At 43.9% G+C, this 20,355-nt stretch overlaps 1 protein-coding gene across 11 annotated transcripts in view; it reads right to left on the minus strand.

Annotated features, from left to right (window-relative positions):
• MCF2L2 (MCF.2 cell line derived transforming sequence-like 2) overlaps positions 1–20,355 on the minus strand; it is a 243,203-nt gene that overhangs the window by 207,207 nt on the left and 15,641 nt on the right. For 9 of the 11 annotated variants that reach the window (XM_067466061.1, XM_067466071.1, XM_067466066.1 and 6 more), the window contains exon 1: positions 2,362–2,608. The exons of 1 other annotated variant lie outside the window; for it this stretch is intronic. In XM_067466061.1, the coding sequence (XP_067322162.1) occupies positions 2,362–2,593 (232 nt within the window). In that variant the 5' untranslated portion in view covers positions 2,594–2,608. Of the gene's footprint in view, positions 1–2,361; positions 2,609–15,520; positions 15,646–20,355 lie in introns of those variants that run through there. One more of the 11 variants, XM_067466070.1, reaches the window with a different exon arrangement.

The raw sequence follows: 20,355 nt of genomic DNA on the forward strand, positions 1-20,355 counted from the left end.
CCTGGCCAGCATGGGTCGTGCCCATGCTGGGTGGAGTGGGCCTGGAAGGGACAGGGCTAAGAAAGGGCAGAGCAGGGCTTAAGTCATCCTCAGGGTGTTATCCTGGCATAAGGATGGGGCTGCTCACCCTATCCTTGTGCTGGGAGAAAGGCAAGACATGCAATGACTGCCCTGATCCTCCCTCCCGATCCTCAGGCTGTCCTCTTGGCATTATGTCAGGAGGAGGGCAAGACATGTGGTGACTGAGAGTACTCTGGAAGGCTCTCAGCCACTGCGTGCCTTCCTCAAGCTGTCCTCCTGGATGGGGTTTCTCACAATGTCCTTATGCCAATAGGAGGGTAATGCACGCAGTGGCTGAGAGCTCTTCAGAGGACTCTCATCTTCTGCGTGCCTTCCTCTCTCATCTTTTTGGCATAAGGACACGGTGGGTCACCTTGTCCCTATACCAAGAGGGACAAGGAAAATGAGTACGGCCTGAGGTAAGCACCCAGGGGGCCACATCAGTCCCCTGGCCTTAACTTGCCCATGCCTGGCCTATATCTATGCATCTGGCATAATGCTTTGAGTGTTGGTCTAGAGCTCTGGAAGCCTGGGTTTGAATCCCCCATTGGGCTTTGAAAATACACTGCTTGACTCTGAGCAAGTCACATCTTCTCAGTCCCAGAAAAGCTTGTGATAGAGTCAACTAAAGATTGCCATAAGTCGGAAATGACTTGAAGGCACACAACTACAGGAACCAAATCTGCCCTTACATTACTTCTGCCTCTAGTACCAGTTGCACTCCATGCCAGGAAAGCCCTCTGACTTTAAACACCACACAGTTGAGTAAAAATGCAAGCAGTTTATTCAAGATAATTAAAAAGCAATAGCAATAAAAATACTCAATAAAAATAGGTAAATCCTATTAGGTAGAAAGATAAGCAGAAACAAATAGTCCAGGAAATTAGTCCATCAGAGTACATGAAAAACAAATACAGAAACTTCCACGGTAAAACTTCAAAACTTAAATCATGAAATCAAAAAGGCACTTAACACATGAATCTATCCAAGGCAAGGTTTCCAAGGACCAGGAAAGACGTCTTGACTCAATTCCAATGTTGCTTCGTCTGACTATATATTCTGTACTTGGCACTTTTATCCCCTAATCTACTCTATGTCCCAAGGGGCCAGAAGTGGATTTTATTTCAGCCTTGACTCTGTTATCAATCTCTCTCTCAGTCTGGCAGAACACCGAGATATTGGTTTGTTTGCCTGTGCTGACTGAAAATATGCCTTCTATCTACTGGCTCATTAATTTCTGCAGCTGGGCTGAGCTTCTCTCAGACTCAAAGTCCTGGGAGTTCTCTCGTACCAATTCAGGCCCTCTTCCAGGGGCCATACCATCATCCCCAAACCCTTTAAGAACATTCTCATCAGAAAAAACACTTTGAGCAGAAATCCCATTGTCATTCTCTACATCTAGGGCAACCTCATAATTAGAAACATCATTGTCATTCCCAACATCCAGAGTACCCTGAACATTAGACACAATCACAGGTTGAACTCCAATAGTACCAAATTTCCTGCTAAAGCAGCAATGCTTGGAAGCAGGTGTACATTGTTAAATGAAACATATCTATCCATACTTCTTCCAAGACTGTAGATGAGGAATTGAGTTTGCTATAGAGCCGGCATGGGCCAACTTGGGCCCTCCAGGTGTTTTGGACTTCAACTCCCACCATTCCTAACAGCCTTAGGCCCTTTCCTTTCCCCCCTCACCGCATGAGAGGGGGAAGGAAAGGGCCTGAGGCTGTTAGGAATGATGGGAGTTGAAGTCCAAAACACCTGGAGGGCCCAAGTTGGTCCATACCTGGTGAAGAACGTGCTATTGTTCTTTGACAAACTCCATAAGAAGTGGTTGGCTGGGGCAGCTTGAAACTTACTTCTTCAATACTTATGATGGAATAGTCTCCTCAATACTGCCAAATTATTAAATCAACAAAGTAATTACTGCATTTTATAATGCTACATCGCACAGTCTGAAACCCTTATGTTTCTTGAGGACTGTGTTTCATTGAACAGCAGGAGTAATTTCAGAGTGAACTCACTTAGGACCACAACACACCATTCTGATTAGAGACTAAATCTGCATGGTCAATCTATTCCCAGAATCTCAAAGCCTACAAGCACAATCAATCTTAAAAGGTAATAACAATAATGGCCCCCAAATCAATGCGGATTTGATTATAGGACGGCAGCCCTTTCTGCTTAAGACAGCAGACCTAAGCACTTCCATCAAGGGGAATGTTGTACTGAACTCGGGGGAATTCATGTCTCGGCAAAGACGCTTTGGATTATGCAGTAAATAGATCTTTCCCATACCTCTCCTGGCCATCTTTGCCAACTTGGTGCACTCTCTTAGGAAGTTGTAGTAGGACTTCATTTCACCTTCGCTTATTCTGACGATGGAGAAAGGAGGGTTTTCACACACACGCTTCCTGCATCTCCGGCACCAAGAAGCCATTGAGGGATCAAAGGCGACACTGGCAAGACGATTGACAGACACCTCTTTCCTACAGCTCCGCTGCCCTGCCGCTTGCTGGCTTTTACTCATGCTAGGTTTCAATCCCTGCAGATGACTTATCCTGCTTAAGTTCATTCAAGGTCGTTGTAACAAGCAGCAATCTCCCCGGCGCTATTGGTCAATTCCTTGATAGGCTTATTGACTGCATTGTTTCCTCCGGTTTGTTTTTCATATCAATTGCATTTGCTTCGTTATTGATGGAAGCAATCCATTCTTATTGGGTATGGATTGCTGAGGACAGTTATCAGAGTTCATATCTATAGTGCCATATGAAACAGCCTTAAATAGTCAGTGTAAACTCATATAATGCAGTTTAACTACATTGTACTGCTTTTAATGAGTCTACACTGACCATATAATGCTTTTTCATACGACACCTGAAAGAAGCAGACTGGCTTAGATATGCTACTTGGGCACAAAACCCTGTCTTCCCAAGTCTTTATCACCACTGACCGTCTCTCATTTGGATACCTGAGGCAGCTGCTTCGTTCTGCCATTCCAGGCCTGGAGACGGTTGTGATTCCATGATTCCTGATCTGGCCGGGGTGGTCCATGCCTTGGTCACCTCTAGATTGGATTACTGCAATGTGCTCTACGTTGGGCTGCCCTTGAAAACGGCTCGGAAATTCCAACTGGTCCAACGGGCAGCGGCTAGGATGTTAACTGGGGCTCATTAAAGAGAGAGGTCAACCCTCCTGTTTAAGGAGCTCCACTGGCTGCCGTTTATTTTCCGAGCCCAATTTAAGGTGCAGGTGCTTACCTACAAAGCCCGGAACGGTTTGGGACCACCCTACCTGCGTGACCGTATCGCTGTCTACCAACCCACACGCTCACTCCGGTCATCTGGAGAGGCCCTGCTCGTGATTCCGCCCGCGTCGCAAGCGTGCTTGGTGGGGACGCAAGACAGGGCCTTTTCTGTGGTGGCCCCCCGACTTTGGAACGCCCTCCTGAAAGATCTCAGACAGGCCCCTACATTGGCAGTCTTCAGAAAGAATTTGAAAACCTGGCTGTTCCGACGTGCCTTTTCAGATTAGGAACCTCCAGCACCAAGTCCTAAAAGCACTTTAGTAGAACCAAGATCACTGCACACTGCACACTGCACTTACTTTATTATCCTACATTCCTCCCGCCACATCAGCACTTTTAATCCTGTACCCCTACTCTGGCCGGCCCAGTTTTAATAGTGTCTTGTTGTATTGTTACTGTTATTGTTTTCTGCTTAACTGTTTTTATTTTGCTTTAGGTATTGTATTGTTGTATTGTGTTTTGGGGCTTCGGCCTGTGTAAGCAGCATCGAATCCTTCGGGAGATGCTAGCGGGGTACAAATAAAGTTATAATAATAATAATAATAATAATAATAATAATAATAAGACAGGAGAAGCATTTCAAGGGATTTCCATGAGCTCCCAATCCATTTCCCCAGGCAATCCTTTACATGTGGCCTTCCCTCTCTCATCCTTTCAGAAATCACTTCCCTCTCTTTTCCATTTTTACTACTCAGACACCCCAGATAAAAGCAAAACATATGGGTTAATGCATCCTAACCCCACAAAAAATAATAATGTGGATTTAGTAACCAGATGGCAACACTTCTTTAGTAGCGTGATAGCGTTTATGTTGGGGATTTCCTTGCTCGAGAATATATTGCTCCAAATACTCTGAAAGCGTCTCCAAACTGACAGACAGAAAATTCCCATTTGTGGTTTATAGATGTATTGCTCCTAAGAAGATTATGTTCCTTCTAAGTGTTTAGCTCTAAGGCAGGCAGGCAAACTTTGACCCTCCAGGTGTTTTGGACTTCAACTCCCACAATTCCTAACAGCCTACCGGCTGTTAGGAATTGTGGGAGTTGAAGTCCAAAACACCTGGAGGGCCAAAGTTTGCCCATGCCTGCTCTAAGGTGACCTGCCTAAAGGTTTTCTTAGCAATCATTGTTCATAGAGGGTTTGTCATTTACTTCCTCTGAGGCTGAGAGAGTATGGCTTGGACGAGGCCACTCAATGGGTTTCCATAGCCCAGCAGGGTTTGAATCCATGTCTCCTAGAAGGCTAGTCCAGCATTCAAACCAATCACAGTTCCTAATACCATGAAACCACCCAATATATAGATATATAATCAAACTACTGTTGATGAAAGGAGATGTAACCTGATAAAATGATGCCTTACATATGATTTGCATGGGTGGATTAGTTGTTGAGTCCCCAGCTTTTCCTTCTTTCACCAGTTATCTCCTGCAAACACCTCCTTCTCCCACATTTCTGGTACAGCCAGTCCTCTACATTTGCTGAGATAAGGAGAGCAGGACCTCCATGAAAGAGCAACAAATTTTGGATAGAAAACACAGTTTTTTTTCCCCCAAGAGAACATCTCTTAGGTTCTCCAACACAACCCTGTGATCAACTTTTGGAGGATGTTGACCTTCTGGAGGACCAACTGTGGTTCTCTCCTGAATTTTCTGATGGTGCATCTACACCAAGTATGGGCAAACTTTTGCGCTCCAGGTGTTTTGGATTTCAACTCCCACAATTCCTAACACCTCTCAGGTTCTTCAACACAACCCTGTGATCAACTTCTGGGGGATGTTGACCTTCTGGAGGAGTCAAATTTGCAAGTAATCATATCCACAGATAAAAATATGAATGTGGAGGACCAACTGTGGTTCTCTCCTGGATTTTTTGATGGTGCACCTACACCAGGTGTGGGCAAACCTTGGCGCTCCAAGTGTTTTGGACTTCAACTCCCACAATTCCTAACACCTCTCAGGTTCTCCAGCACAACCCTGTGATCAACTTCTGGAGGATGTTGACCTTCTGGAAGAGTCGAATTTGTAAGTAATCATATCCATAGATAAAAATGTGAATGTGGAGGACCAACTATGGTTCTCTCCTGGATTTTTTGATGATGCATCTACACCAGGTATGGGTAAACTTTGGCCTTCCCGGTAGGCTGTTAGGAATTGTGGTAGTTGGAGTCCAAAATACCTGGAGAGCTGAAATTTGCCCATGCCTGATCTATGCTGTTGAATTAATGCAGTTTGACACCACTTTAACTGTCATGGCTCATTGCTATGGAATCATGGGAATTGTAGTTTAGAGAAGCTCCGGCACTCTTTGTTAGAGCAGGCTAATGATTTTTTAAAACTACATCTCTCAGTATTCCATAGCATTGAACCATGTATTGTCAAACTGCATTACTTCAGCAGTATAGATGCACCTTAAGAGTACCACTTTTTGAACAAAAATAACCCAGGAGGGCAATTGCTGGGGAGAATCAATAGAAAGTTTAGGCATCCCCCTAATTCTTATCAAACACTCCTGCGAATGTCCCTCTTTTCTGCATTTTAAGAGAGGCATTTAGGGAAACATGGCTTTGCTTTGCTAACATAATGGATAGTTCCACCCTTAGAAAGATGAACTATTGAACTTGCAAAGGCAGGCAAATCTAGGCATTATGGAGCTAGAGTTTAAATCACTAAGCCACCACCGTGGGAGGCTAAGTAACACTTTGTGCCGTGGAAGGACGAGGCACGTGGCACACAGAACGAAATGAGATCCTCTCATGTAACCATAGTTCTAATATCTAGAAATAAGAGGCCAAGTGAGTTTTCATCTTTGTTTTGGGGACAGGGACTGATGGTCAGCTTGCACCCATCAATTTCACACACTTTTCTAAGACTACACTATGTTACCTGCATGTGTGTATGTATATGTGTGTATTGCTGCTTTCAGTCCCCTTGGGGAGAGAGGGTGGGTTAAATAAAAAGGTAAAGTTTTTCCCTTGACATTAAGTCTAGTCATGTCTGACTTTGGGTAGTGGTGTTCATCTCCATTTCTAAGTCGAAGAGCTGGCATTGTCCATAGACACCTCCAAAGTCATGTGGCCAGCATGACTGCATGGAACGCCATTACCTTCCTGCTGAAATTGTACCTATTGATCTACTCACATTTGCATGTTTTCGAACTGCTAGGCTAGCCTAACAGTGGGAGCTCACCCTGCTCCCCTGATTCGAACCGCCAATCTTTTGGTCAGCAAGTTCAGCAGCTAAGCAGTTTAACCCGCTGCCCCACTGGGGGATATGGGTGTGTGTGTGCGCGCGCGTGCACGCGCGCACACACACACACACAAATGTAATGTCCGTTTGTGGGATTAACATAACTCAAAAACCATTGGGTGAATTGACACAAAATTTGGACACAATAGACCTATCAGGCCAACGAGTGACCATCACTCAGAAAAACATTGAAAAATGCAACAGAAGGAACTTAAAAATCCCAAAAAACAAAAAGATGCTCCAGCACATGCGCAAAAATTACTCCCCCAGCAAACAAAACATACAATAGCATATCCACACTCTTTTCCGGACCACAGTTTCCAGCATCCCCTAGACCAGGCCCTTTAGGAGAGGAGGATGATTTAAATGCACTTCTTCCAAGCTGCACGCTTTCTTCTCCTTGGATTTCTTTGACAGCATCTCAATTCCTGCATATTTCCAATTTCCTATTCCTGGACTGCAACTCCCAGCAATCCTCCAAATAAATTAGATAGATTAGATAGATAGATAGATAGATAGATAGATAGATAGATAGATAGATAGATAGATAGATAGATCTGGAGGACTGCAGGGAGGTGCAGTCCAAGAATAGGTAGGGAAGTAAGAAAGGGGAGAAAGAGGAAGGGAAAGAAAAGGGGGGAGGAGGAAGGGAAGAGGAAGAGAAGGGAAGAGGAAGAGAAGGAAAGAAGGAAGGAGAGAATGAAACAAAAAAGGGAAGGAAGGAAATAGGGAGAGAAGGAAGGAGAAAAAGAAATGAGGAGAGAAGGAGGGAGGGAAGGTTGGCCAGAGCAACAAGTGGCGGGTACAGCTTGTGTGTGTGTGTGTATGTATGTGTGTGTGTGTGTGTGTATATGTGTGTGTGTGTGTGTGTGTGTGTGTGTGTATATATATATATATATATATATATATATATATATCTCAAATGCATAGATGTAAAAGCCTGTTTCAGCATAAATAGATACAAAGGAATCCAGTCCTGAGTCAACTCTTTGATAACTTCCAATAGAAGTTGCTCGTTTCAACAGGGTTCACTATTATTCACAGTTTCCTGTTTCCACTGTAAGTTCAGGAACATATCCTCCGTGGCTATGGGGATTATACTGCATATATATCTGATGCCATCTGAGGAAGTGCATTGTAACCTACAAAAATCTCATATTAAAATATATCAGTCTTAAAGTTTGCTTTTCCTTGCTTTGTTATTGACTTTGCTATGGTTTTATAATATTTTAATGTTTTAAATTGTATTTTATGGTCTTGGTACCAACTGTGAACCGCCCCAAGTCGCCTGCAGGCTCAGAGAGGGATGATATGTAAATATATTGTCGAAGGCTTTCATGGCCGGAATCACTGGTTTGTTGTAGGTTTTTCCGGGCTATAGGGCCTGTTCTAGAGGCATTCTTCTCCTGACGTTTTGCCTGCATCTATGGCAAGCATCCTCAGAGGTAGTGAGGTCTGTTGGAAGTAGGAAAATGGGTTTATATATCTGTGGAATGACCAGGGTGGACAAAGGACTCTTGTCTGCTGGAGCTAGGTGTGAATGTTTCAACTGTCCACCTTGATTAGCATTTAATGCCTTGGGGGAGTAAACAATCAGGCACATCAAATCACTCTCAACAAAAGATTCCCCCCAGGCACTTCCAAGCCATTCAATATTAATCAAGGTGGTCAGTTGAAACATTCACACCTAGCTGCAGCAGACAAAAGTCCTTTGTCCCACCCTGGTCATTCCACAGATATATAAACCCATTCTCCTACTTCCAACAGACCTCACTACCTCTGAGGATGCTTGCCATAGATGCAGGCAAAACGTCAGGAGAAGAATGCCTCTAGAACATGGCCATATAGCCCGGAAAAACCTACAACAACCCGGTATGTAAATATATTAAATAAATAAATGAATGAATATTTCAATGCATAGTCACTGCAAGGTTTCACTGAAACTGCTCTCTTTAAGACTGTACAAAGACTGGCCTCCTTCCCCTCTTATTGTGGGCATCAAATGCTTGTTTACCTGTTTTCCCCTTTTCAACCTAATTAGTCATATGAACAATTTTCCAGCCAGACATGGGGAACAGTGCAACCCATAAGTAACTTGGCATGACTGCATAATGATATCACAAAAGGAACTGGAGAACGAGGCTGCATCATGATACCATTCAGTCCTTCACCTGGGTGATGCTGTCACATCCTGAGCTGTGACTCAGACAAGGAGCCTGTCCCTCCTCAATTTAGTCTCACATTTGCTTTTGATAATGCCTTAAAAGGAGTAATAATAATCAAATGATTGCTTGGGGACTCTGGATTCCAAAAAGACAACCACAGAAATAGGAAAAGGGTTTTTTTTTTTTCCTGCCCACAAAGCACATGTTGGAAAATACGGTTAAAATCTCCCGGCGCAATATATCATCTCTGAACTGTCTGTTTTTACATTATGGCTGGAAAAGATGCAGTGCCATTATTTATTTATTTATTTATTTATTTATTTACATCACTTTTATCCCACTCATTTCAGCCCAAAGGTGACTCAGGGCAGCCTACAAATCAGCAACAATTAGATGCCATACATGAATACATACATCAGTTAAAAGCAAATAAATCACATCATAATACATGTAAAAACCATAAAAACAATACAAATTATAAAACTATGTCTTCCTGTTCAATTCCTCATCTGTTTACATCATCTTAGCCATTCCTTGTTTATATTCCAATTTGAATTTATCTGGTCATGCTGAAGTTCCAAATGCTTGCTCAAAGAGCCAGGTTTTCACTCTTTTCCAATAGGTCAGGAGGGAGGGGGCCAATCTAATATCCCTAGGCAGGGAGTTCCACAGCCGAGGGGCCACCACAGAAAAGGCCCCGTCTCTATCGTTCTTGCCAGATGCACCTGTGAAGTAGGTGGGATCGAGAGCAGGGCCTCCTCAGATGATCTCAACTTCCTAGAAGGTTCATAGGGAGAGATGCGTTCAGATAGATAAGCTGGGCCAGAACCGTTTAGGGCTTAATAGGCTAAAGACAGCACTTTGTTACAGCTGAATCTTCTGTAGATTTTTTTTTCGTGTCAGGAGTGACCTGAGAAACTGCAAGTCACTTCTGGTGTGAGAGAATTGGCCATCTGCAAGGATGTTGCCCAGGGGACGCCCGGATGATTTGATGTTTTCACATCCTTGTGGGAGGCTTGTCTCATGTCCCCGCATGAGGAGCTGGAGCTGATAGAGGGAGCTCATCTGCCTCTCCCCGGATTCTGTGGATGTTGAGTGAGGTTGTATGGGATGGCTTTGAGTATATGCAGAGGGCCACTGAGTTCTCTCTCATAGCCTCTGCTTCCTGGAATCAGAGAAGACATTTTGGCTAAAAGCTTAATGCCCGGAAGTCCCTGCATTGAATGCAGGAGAAGCTGATGACTTCCTCATCAATGGAGAGGCAAATTCCCTTTGGGTTAACGGGTGCATCTACACTGTGGAATTAATGCAGTTTGATATCATTTAACTGCCATGATGCGATGCTATGGGACAATGGGGTATGTAATTTAACAAGGTTTTTAGCCTTCTTTGTCTCACCAAACGATGACTCCCGGGATTTCCATAATTCTAGAGCAGGCATGGGCAAACTTGGGCCCTCCAGGTGTTTTGGACTTCAACTCCCACAATTCCTAACAGCCGGTAGGCTGTTAGGAATTGTGGGAGTTGGAGTCCAAAACACCTGGAGGGCCTAAGTTTGCCTGTGCCTGTTCTAGAGACTAGATTCTCCTTTAGTCTGAATTTGCAAAGAGCTATCCAAGGTGCTGAACCCTATCCTTCATAGATGTTGACGCCAGGCAGAAAAAGCAGCGGATGTTGACTTTACTGCACTGCTTTCTGACTGCAGACCATACGTCAAGCTCCAAAATAGCATTAACCTGATTTGCTTAATGAGATTTTCTCATCATCAAGACAAAGCCCTTCTCACCTTTAGCAGTGAGAACACAGAACTACCACTGCTGCCAGCAATTGCTATTCGGTGTACCATTTACGTTAGCAATAGGTGTTAAGAAGCGGAGTGAAATGTTACTCCTATAAATGCTAAATAATATGGACTATTTGTGAAAACATTAGCATATGACAAATTTAAAAGTATAATGGTAGTTTTGCTACATAGCAGGTTTGTCTATTAAACAAACTTGATGGATAGAATCATAGAGTTGGAAGAGATCCCAAGGGCCACCCAGTTGAACCCCTATTCAAGCCCTATGAGGAGCGACTTAAGGAGCTGGGCATGTTTAGCCTGAAGAAGAGAAGGCTGAGAGGAGATATGATAGCCATGTATAAATATGTGAGAGGAAGCCACAGGGAGGAGGGAGCAAGCTTGTTTACTGCTTCCCTGGAGACTAGGACACGAAACAATGGCTTCAAACTACAAGAAAGGAGATTCCATCTAAACATGATCAAGAACTTCCTGACTGTGAGAGCCATTCAGCAGTGGAACTCTCTGCCCCGGAGTATGGTGGAGGCTCCTTCTTTGGAATCTTTTAAACAGAGGCTGGATGGCCATCTGTCAGGGGTGATTTGAATGCAATATTCCTGCTTCATGGCAGGGGGGTTGGACTGGATGGCCCATGAGGTCTCTTCCAACTCTTTGATTCTATGATTCTGTGATTCTATGTAGGAACACACAATCAAGCATTCATGACAGACGGTCATCTGTTAGGGATTCCTCATCTTTGGAAGAGGAAGGGGAGCAGGGAAGTTCTCAGGAATTGGAGGGAGAAGAAGAATCAGACGATAAGGGTTTGCAAGTGCCCGCATTTCTAGAGAGACAAAAGGAGACAGAGCACAGACGGCGGTCAGCTAGAATAGCTGCTAGAAACGCTGAGCTAATTGAGAGACACCCTAGCACCTCCTTTGTGGGGAAATCAGGGCTATAAATCAAAAGCAGGAGCAGTCAGCTTTTGCTGGTAACAACGACTGTGATGCTGATGTTCTCACTCCAATTGAACCTGCTTTGTGTCTGCTGCTAAGGACTTAGTGATCATTGCCATTGTCTGATGGAAGACTGCTGTTTCTTTTGGGACTTTGTAAGAGGCTTTAATTTGTGTCTGCATTAAGACTTCCTTGCTTTCTTTTGCATTTTTCAACTGCATTTGCTTATATTTTGTGTTTGCTGAAGTACAGCATTTTTCTCTGTTTCTTTTGGGACTTTGTAAGAGGCTTTAATTTGTGTCTACATTAAGACTTCCTTGCTTTCTTTTGCATTTTTCAACTGCATTTGCTTATGCTTTGTGTTTGCTGAAGTACAGCATTTTTCTTTTACTTTCAATATTGTATTAAGGCTGTTCTTGAAGGGCAACTCAGGACACCATCTAACCCAGGTATGGGAAAATTTCAGTCCTCCAGATGCTTTGGACTTCAACAGTAGGCTGATAGGAATTGTGGGAGTTGAAGTCCAAAACAACTAGAGGGCTAAAGTTTGCCCATGCCTGCTGTAGCCTTTGCTTAAAAACCTCAAGAGAACAAGACTCTGAACAACTCTTATCATCAGGAAGATGGGTTGTTGTGTGTTTTCCACACTGTATGGCAATGTTCCATAGGCATTCTCTCCTGACGTTTCACCGGCATCTATGGCAGGCATCCTCAGAGGTTGTGAGGTTTGTTGGAACCTAGGAAAGTGGGGTTTATATATCTGTGGAATGTCCGGGGTGGGAGAAAGAACTCTTGCCTGTTGGAGGCAAGTGTGAATGTTGCAATTGGCCACCTTCAGGGGAATTCTATACAAGAAACAATGTGGCCAGCAGATCCCAACAAAGGAGTCCCCTGGGCAGTAAGCAGCCAGACCTTTAAACTGCAAGGCTATTAAATGCTAATCAAGGTGGCCAAGTGCAACTTTCACATTTGCCTCAATAGACAAGAGTTGGGTTGTTGCAGTTTTTTCGGGTTGTATGGCTATGTTCTAGAAGTATTCTCTCCTGATGTTTCGCCTGCATCTATGGCAGGCATCCTCAGAGGTTGTGAGGTGATTAGCTGGCCCTCATTGTTTCTTGTCTGGAATTTCCCTGAAGGTGGCCAAGTGCAACATTCACACCTAGCTCCAACAGACAAGAGTTCTTTCTCCCACCCTGGACTTTCCACAGATGGCCATGCAGCTTGGAAAACACACAACAACCCAGTGATTTTGGCCATGAAAGCCTTTGACAATACATCAGGAAGTTTTTCCTCATGTTTAGGTGGAATCTCTTTTCCTGCCATTTGAACCCACTGCTCCATTGTGTCCTATTCTCCAGAGCAGCAGAAAAGAAGATTGTGTCACACCTCTCAGCTGCCAACTTTTCTGTACTTGAGAAAGATCTTGGGCAAAGAACTGTGGTCAGGAACAGTGCAAAAGCCGATCTTACAAATCCCACTTTAGAGTTCCTCTCTTGAAAAGCTTATTCTCCTTATCCCTGTTGCAAACAACATTAGAAGCAGCACAAAATGGGTGAATTAAGACCAGTTGCAGGGGTGGGTTGGTTTCTTAAGCTTCTTGGAATGCAGAGTAATTTGTCATTTGCCTCCCGTGAACTTGTAAATGACAGGGACCGAAGCCCTTTTTTCTAAACCCTTTCTCTCTGCCTTACAACAAATCAATAGGACAACTCTTGGATTTAACTCTTGCACTTTGTTGTCAGCTCTTGCACAGCGGTGTCAGTATTGACTCACTTCAGCAAAGCAAAGCTCCAGCGGCTTTGGAAATGTAGTTGCTGGAGAGTTCGTGTTTTGATGGAGACAATACTTCCAGTGCACCTTTGTTACTCCAGGAGGGAGGTTTTCAATTGGCAGAAGAACAATTCTGTCTGTAGTAAATAGAACTAGAGCAATCCCATTAAGAGGCTGGATTCAGAGCCAGTACATTTCTAAAAGTATATTTTAAGCAGCTTTAAGGCTTTAAATAGATGGTCAGAGCAGCAGCCAGAAAACTTTGAAAACCTGGATGCCAAAATGGTATCAATGTATTGTGTCGAAGGCTTTCATGGCCAGAATCACTGGGTTATTGTGAGCTTTCCAGGCTGTATGGCTATGTTCCAGAAGCATTCTCTCCTGACATTTTGCCTGCAGGCATTCTCAGTGGTTGTGAGGTCTGTTGGAAACTAGGCAAGTGAGGTTTGTTAGGAATTGTGGGAGTTGTAGTCCAAAACACCCAGAGGGCCAAAGTTTATCCATACCTGGGCTGCAATGTTAGAAATGGTACTAAAGGAAGATATCATTTGAGAGGGCAGACTCCTCATTTGGAGAGGAACCTAAGGCAAGCAGCAGATTTCCCTTCTCCTTTTTGGCTTGCGGGCTTAGAGAAGACAACAGAACTGCAGGACCAACTCGAGACATTTTCCTGCCTGTGGCAGAGCAGCAAAGCGATGTTTTCCATCACACACATCCCACACATATTTCACATCAGGAGACATAGTGCCAGCCAAGTTAGTTAGGCAGAAAATGACACAAACACCTCTCACCCACCTTGACAGTCAAATAACTATAATAACAAATTAAATAATTCATTTTTCCCTGGGTCTGGTCCTAATGAGAAGACAACCAGAGCAAGAAGATGGAAGAGCAAGGCTGGGAGCTTGAGGAGTAAGGACTGGATGCCAACCTCAGGAGAAAACACGACCAAGGCATAACTCCCCACCAAATAGTATTTCTTCCAACCCCCAAATATATAGCATAACACACACAGAGAGATTGAGATTGAGAAAGAGAGAAAGCTTCCTACTTCTATTTGCTGACTGGCACAACCTGGGTATCACAACCAGATACAGTGAAGACATTGGCCTTGCGCTATGCTACTGTGCTGCTGAGTATGCATGCCCAGTGTGGAACACATCTCACCACACTAAAACAGTGGATATGGTTCTTAATGAGATATGCCGCATTATCACAGGGTGTCTGCGCCCTACACCACTGGAGAAATTACACTTTTTAGCCGGTATTGCACCACCTGACATCCGCTGGAACGTAGCAGCCAATAGTGAAAGGATCAAGGCAGAGACATCTCCAGCTCATCCCTTGTTTGGGTATCAGCCAGCACGCCAATGACTTAAATTGAGAAATAGTTTTCTAAGATCTACAGAGACACTCACTGGAACACCTCAGCAAGCGAGAGTCCAAAAGTGGCAGGCTCAAACCCAGAACCTCAATCAATGGCTGATACCAAATGAGAGACTCCCCCCTGGGTGACTTGGAAGGTGCTGAACAGACTGCGCTCTGGCACCACGAGATGCAGAGCCAACCTCAAGAAATGGGGCTACAAAGTGGAATCCATGACATGCGAGTGTGGAGAACCACAGACTACCTGCTGCAATGCAACCTGAGCCCTGCCACATGAACAATGGAAGACCTTCTTGCGGCAACACCAGAGGCACTCCAAGTGGCCAGATACTGGTCTAAGGACATTTAATCAACTACCAAGCTTGCAATATGTATTTTGTCTGTTTGTTAAAAAAAATTGTTTAAAATGTAATACAACTGTCTGGCTGCTACTGACACGATAAATAAATAAATTCTTCTATTTTTTTGTTTTTACATTTGCTTGATTATCTGCCCCTTTTCTTGCGATGCCTGCACTGTATTCCTAAACTATTGAGTGAAGTTTTAAGCTAATACAAAAAATTTGGAGAAAAGGGAAATTTCAGGGGAGGGAGGAGGAATTAATTCTTATTTATGAAGGCAATATTCCCATTATAAATCCTTTGTCATAGCTACACCCCGTTCACATCAAATGCTTAATGATGATGATACATTTTACTTGTTACTCGCTTCTCATGGGTTGTGGTAGGAACAACAAAATACCAACCCTTACCCAATGCAGTCCATTGCCATGTTTACTTAGATCTTTCCTGCCTGCTTCTGCATTTCGCCTCTAGTCACCAAAACCTTAAGCATAAGTAAGAACTTACCAGGGCTGGAAGCAGTTCCTAGGGCTTCTTGCACATCTGTGCCATAGGTCTTGTTGTGCGGCTTCTCTCTCAAACAGGGGGACAACTCCAGCTATGGCAAAGGAGTTGTTGTCATCCCCAGGATACAGCGAATCAGGCAGCCCACAGCACTGTGTAGTAAGTAGCTGCAGAGGCGGCGGCAGCAGCCATATGCATTGTGTTTCCCTTGGCAACTGGCTGCTCTACATAATTCACCTTCACTCCAAGGCTGGTTTTGTCAGAAAGGTTTACTATCCGGATTGGCACAAGGAAAGCCCTGGGCCAACCATTTCTCTGCGCCTTGAGATGCTGCATTAATGCAAGGAATGTCCAAATAATTTCTCCAGTTGGAAATGGAAGCAGAGACCTATGCTAGCTGATTGCACCAATTAACTCCAGGAAAATCTCAGAAGAATTGCTATAAATGTCTTTAAGTTATATCTGGAAGCCTATGGGAGCTGCTGGAGAAATTAGTGAGAAGCAAAGGATGGTGGGACAGAGGGGGAGGGTTAAGCATCCCATCCCTGCCTCTTCCAGCTTCTCTTCATTGCAAATGGTCCCTTGATGGGAGAGACCTGCAAAGGAGAAGCAGCTCTACTGCTGTTTTTATGCTCAGCTGCTGCATTGCAACACTTAATAACATCTTGAATGGTGAGAGCTTTCGAGTATTTTGGTGCTTACTCATCTTCCCAAAATTTCCCAGCTCCTCATTAGGTTCCCTGAGGAACCCACCACAGGATGGGATTTCCTACTTAGCTAACTCTCTGCCTCCTTTCAGACTGAGTTCCAGTATAAACTAACTTTCTAATTCCATATGTTTCTTTGCTGCATTTATGGGAGAGATAGGAATAATGTGGCCTTCCAAATCATGTTGAGCTGAAAGTCCCAGCACTTTGCATGTTGGCTACATAGCAGGGGCTCAACCCATTATGCAAAGTAAGCATTTGCAGTATAGTCAAAGGCTTTCATGGCCGGAATCACTGGGTTGTTGTAGGTTTTCTCGGGCTATATGGCCATGGTCTAGAGGCATTCTCTCCTGACATTTCACCTGCATCTATGGCAAGCATCCTCAGAGGTAGTGAGGCCTCACTATCTCTAAGGATGCTTGCCATAGATGCAGGCAAAACGTCTGGAGAGAATGCCTCTAGACCATGGCCATATAGCCTGAAAAAACCTACAACAACCCATTTGCAGTATAGTTGATTTTGCCCAGGGGTGCCCTTGAGGCACTCTGGGGGGAAAATAGACCTTGACATAGATAGAGAAGGAAGAAGAGGAGGAAAGAGGGGAAGGAAGGAAAGAGGGGGTGAAGGAAGGAAGAAAAGAAGGAGAGAAAGAGGGGAAGTTGGCCACAGCAACGCGTGGCGGGTACAGCTAGTTGTTAATCTATATATATATAATTGCTCTGTGCATAATGAGTACCTTAAAAACAAAAGAACCAATGAACGAAATCACACCAAATTTGGCAACAAAACATCTCACAACACAAGCAGTGACCATCACTCAAAAATTATGATTTTGTCATTTGAGAGTTGTAGTTGCTAGGATGTATAGTTCACCTAAAATCAAAGAGCATTCTGAACTCCACCAATGATGGAATTGAACCAAATATGGCACACAGAACTCCCACGACGAACAGAAAATATATATCAATGATTGGTTGGGGGGCAGGTATGTGTGCCAAAATACTGTTTGTTTACCATTGAAAATTACCTAGGGCTGCCTCTGCTACATAGAATAATAGAATCCTAGAGTTGGAAGAGACTACAAGGGCCACCCAGTTCAACATTTTTTCATGCAGGAGTACACAATTGAAACACTCCTGACAGATGGCCAGCTGGGCTCTGTTTACAAACTTCCAGTGAAGGAGACTTCACCACTCTCCAAGGCAGCATGTTCCACTGCCAAACAGCTCTTCCCACCAGGAAGTTGCTCATAATGTTTTGGTCAGTGGGTCCCAACCTGTGGTCTGTGGACCTCCAGTGGTCCACAAGAACTAAAATATGATCAATGACCTCACTGTTACTACACTGTTGCAACAAAAGCGACTGGTTTCACAAAACCCTCTTATAGTGCTGAACATTAACAAAATCTATGGATACTAACATAATTCAATCAACGAAAACATTTTTTTCTTGGTGTCTTCATTTTTAGGCCTGTTCCTGGGGTTATTTGGGGTGCCTCAAAGTACCAACTGTCTACTGTATGTTGTCTGGTCACAAACATAGCCTCGCGGCATCTGCACTCTTCATACAAATATACAGAGTTTGGATAGTTCTTTGATCTCCTTCAAAAGTGAAAGATACAGCCTCAAAGAGCCACATTCTTAAACTCTGCAAAAGTCCTACATTCAGGAACGGCAGATCTTGGAAGGGATCTTGAAATATTTGGCAGCCAGTTTATCCTGTGCTGACCGAGAGGTCATTCAGGACAACTGAGAGCCCATTGTAAGACTTTAGCCCCGGTGGCGCAGTGGGTTAAACCCCTGTGCTGGCAGGACTGAAGACCAACAGGTTGCAGGTTCGAATCGGGGAGAGCATGAATGAGCTCCTTCTATCAGCTCCAGCTCCTCATGTGGGGACATGAAAGAAGCCTCCCAGAAGGATGATAAAACATCAAAACATCTGGGCATCCCCTGAGCAACATCTTTGTAGACGGCCAATTCTCTCACACCAGAAGCGACTTGCAGTTTCTCCTAGAAGGATGATAAAACATCAAAACATCTGGGCATCCCCTTGGCAACATCCTTGCAGACGGACAATTCTCTCACACCAGAAACTACTTGCAGTTTCTCCCAGAAGGATAATAAAACATCAAAATATCTGAGCATCCCCTGGGCAACATCCTTGCAGACAGCCAATTCTCTCACACCAGAAGCGACTTGCTGTTTCTCAAGTCGCTCCTGACATGACCAAAAAACGTCCTTAGAACAGGCATTGGCCAACTTGGGCCCTCCTGGTGTTTTGGACTTCAACTCCCACAATTTCTAACAGCCGTAGGCCCCTTCCTTTCCCCTCTCAGCCTGAGTCTGTTAGGAATTGTGGGAGTTGAAGTCCAAAACACCTGGAGGGCCCAAGTTTGCCCATGCCTGTTCTAAGGACTAAAGTCTTACAATGGGCTCGCAGTTGTCCTGAATGACCTCTCGGTCAGCACAGGATAAACTGGCTGCCAAATATTTCAAGATTCCTTCCAAGATCTGCACAATTGCCTACTTGGCACAGTTTGTTGCTTCCACGAACCTCGCAGCACTAAAGAGTATTGATGAAAGTAGTAACAGTAGAATTGTTATTAGTGTAATGTGTCCTAGCAAAAAAGGGTCACAACCAAGTAATGTGTGCAAGGTTGCAGCTCAGACCCCAGGAACTCCTTCTTCAGCAGAATAGATCAGGTTATTATTAAGTAATGACAGAAAATGCTCTTAAAATACAATGTTTTGCTCTCTTTTCTTATGCATCCAAAAGAAATCAAGCCTTTATGCTCTGCCATAATTTGACACCATTCTGGTATTAATTCAGCCTCGCATTTCTGCCTCTAGAAAGAATACTGCAAGGAACAGACACATTTTGGAGGACAAAAAGGACACCAAGTGTCCAGTGTTATTTATTGCCATAATGAGAATAGAGCAAACTCAGCGCTTCACCTCTTTTTATTGCTGGTAAGGTGATCACTTTTGTTATTGCCTTTAACACAGGAATGGGATTCATATGGATCACAGGTTTAATAGTTTTAGAGCTTTTTTTTAAAAAAAATCCCTTCCAATTCTATAATTCTGATCCCAATATTGGATGTGTGTTCAGTTTTAGTATATAATTGGACAGCAATGGCTCCCAAAAGTGACCCATTTAAGGTGAAACAGGAATGTGTTATTGCCCCAACCTTATTTTCCATCTTCATTGCTAGGATACTTCACCTTGTTAATGGGAAGTTTCCCACTGGAGTGGAAATCATCTATCAGACAGATGGGAAGCTATTTAACAGCAGCAGACTAAAAGCCAAAACTAAGGTCACAACAACATCTGTTATAGAACTCCAATATGCTGGTGATAATGTTGTCTGTGCGCATTCAGAGGAAGACCTACAAGCCACTCTATACATCTTTGCAAAAGTATACAAGAAGCTCAATCTCTCATTGAACATGAAGAAAATCAAAGTGCTCTTCCGGTAGTCACCAGTCAATCCAATGCCAGAGATACAGATTAATGGTGTGACATTAGAAAATGTTGACCATTTCCACTACCTTGGCAGCCACCTCTCCACAAAAATCAACATTGACACTGAAATACAACAACACCTGAGCTCTGCAAGTGCAGCATTTTTCCAACTGAAGCACAGAGTTTTTGAGGATCAGGACATCTGTAGGGATACCATGGTGCTTGTTTCTAAAGCTATTGTCCTCCCAAGCCTGCTATATGCTTACGAAACATGGACTGTCTACAGATGTCACACTCAACTCCTGGAATAATTTCATCAGTTTTGCCCCCCAAAATCCTGCAAATCTCTTGGGAAGACAGACGGACAAATGTCAGCATGCTGGAAGAAGCAAAGACCACCCGCACTGAAGTGATGCTCCTCCACCATCAACTCTGCTTGACTGGCCACGTTGCCCGATCACTGTCTCCCAAAGCAGTTACTATACTCCCAAATCACGAATGGGAAATGTGATGTGGGTGAACGGAAAAAGAGATTTAAAGATAGGCTTAAAGCTAACCTAAACACCGAGAACTGGGAAGGCCTGGCCCTTGAGCATTCTACCTGGAGGTCAGCTGTGACCAGCAGTGCTGCAGAATTCAAAGAGGTGCAAATGGAGGGCGAAAGGG

This window comes from Anolis sagrei, chromosome 3 (assembly GCF_037176765.1).
Source record: "Anolis sagrei isolate rAnoSag1 chromosome 3, rAnoSag1.mat, whole genome shotgun sequence".
Taxonomy (NCBI): domain Eukaryota; kingdom Metazoa; phylum Chordata; class Lepidosauria; order Squamata; family Dactyloidae; genus Anolis; species Anolis sagrei.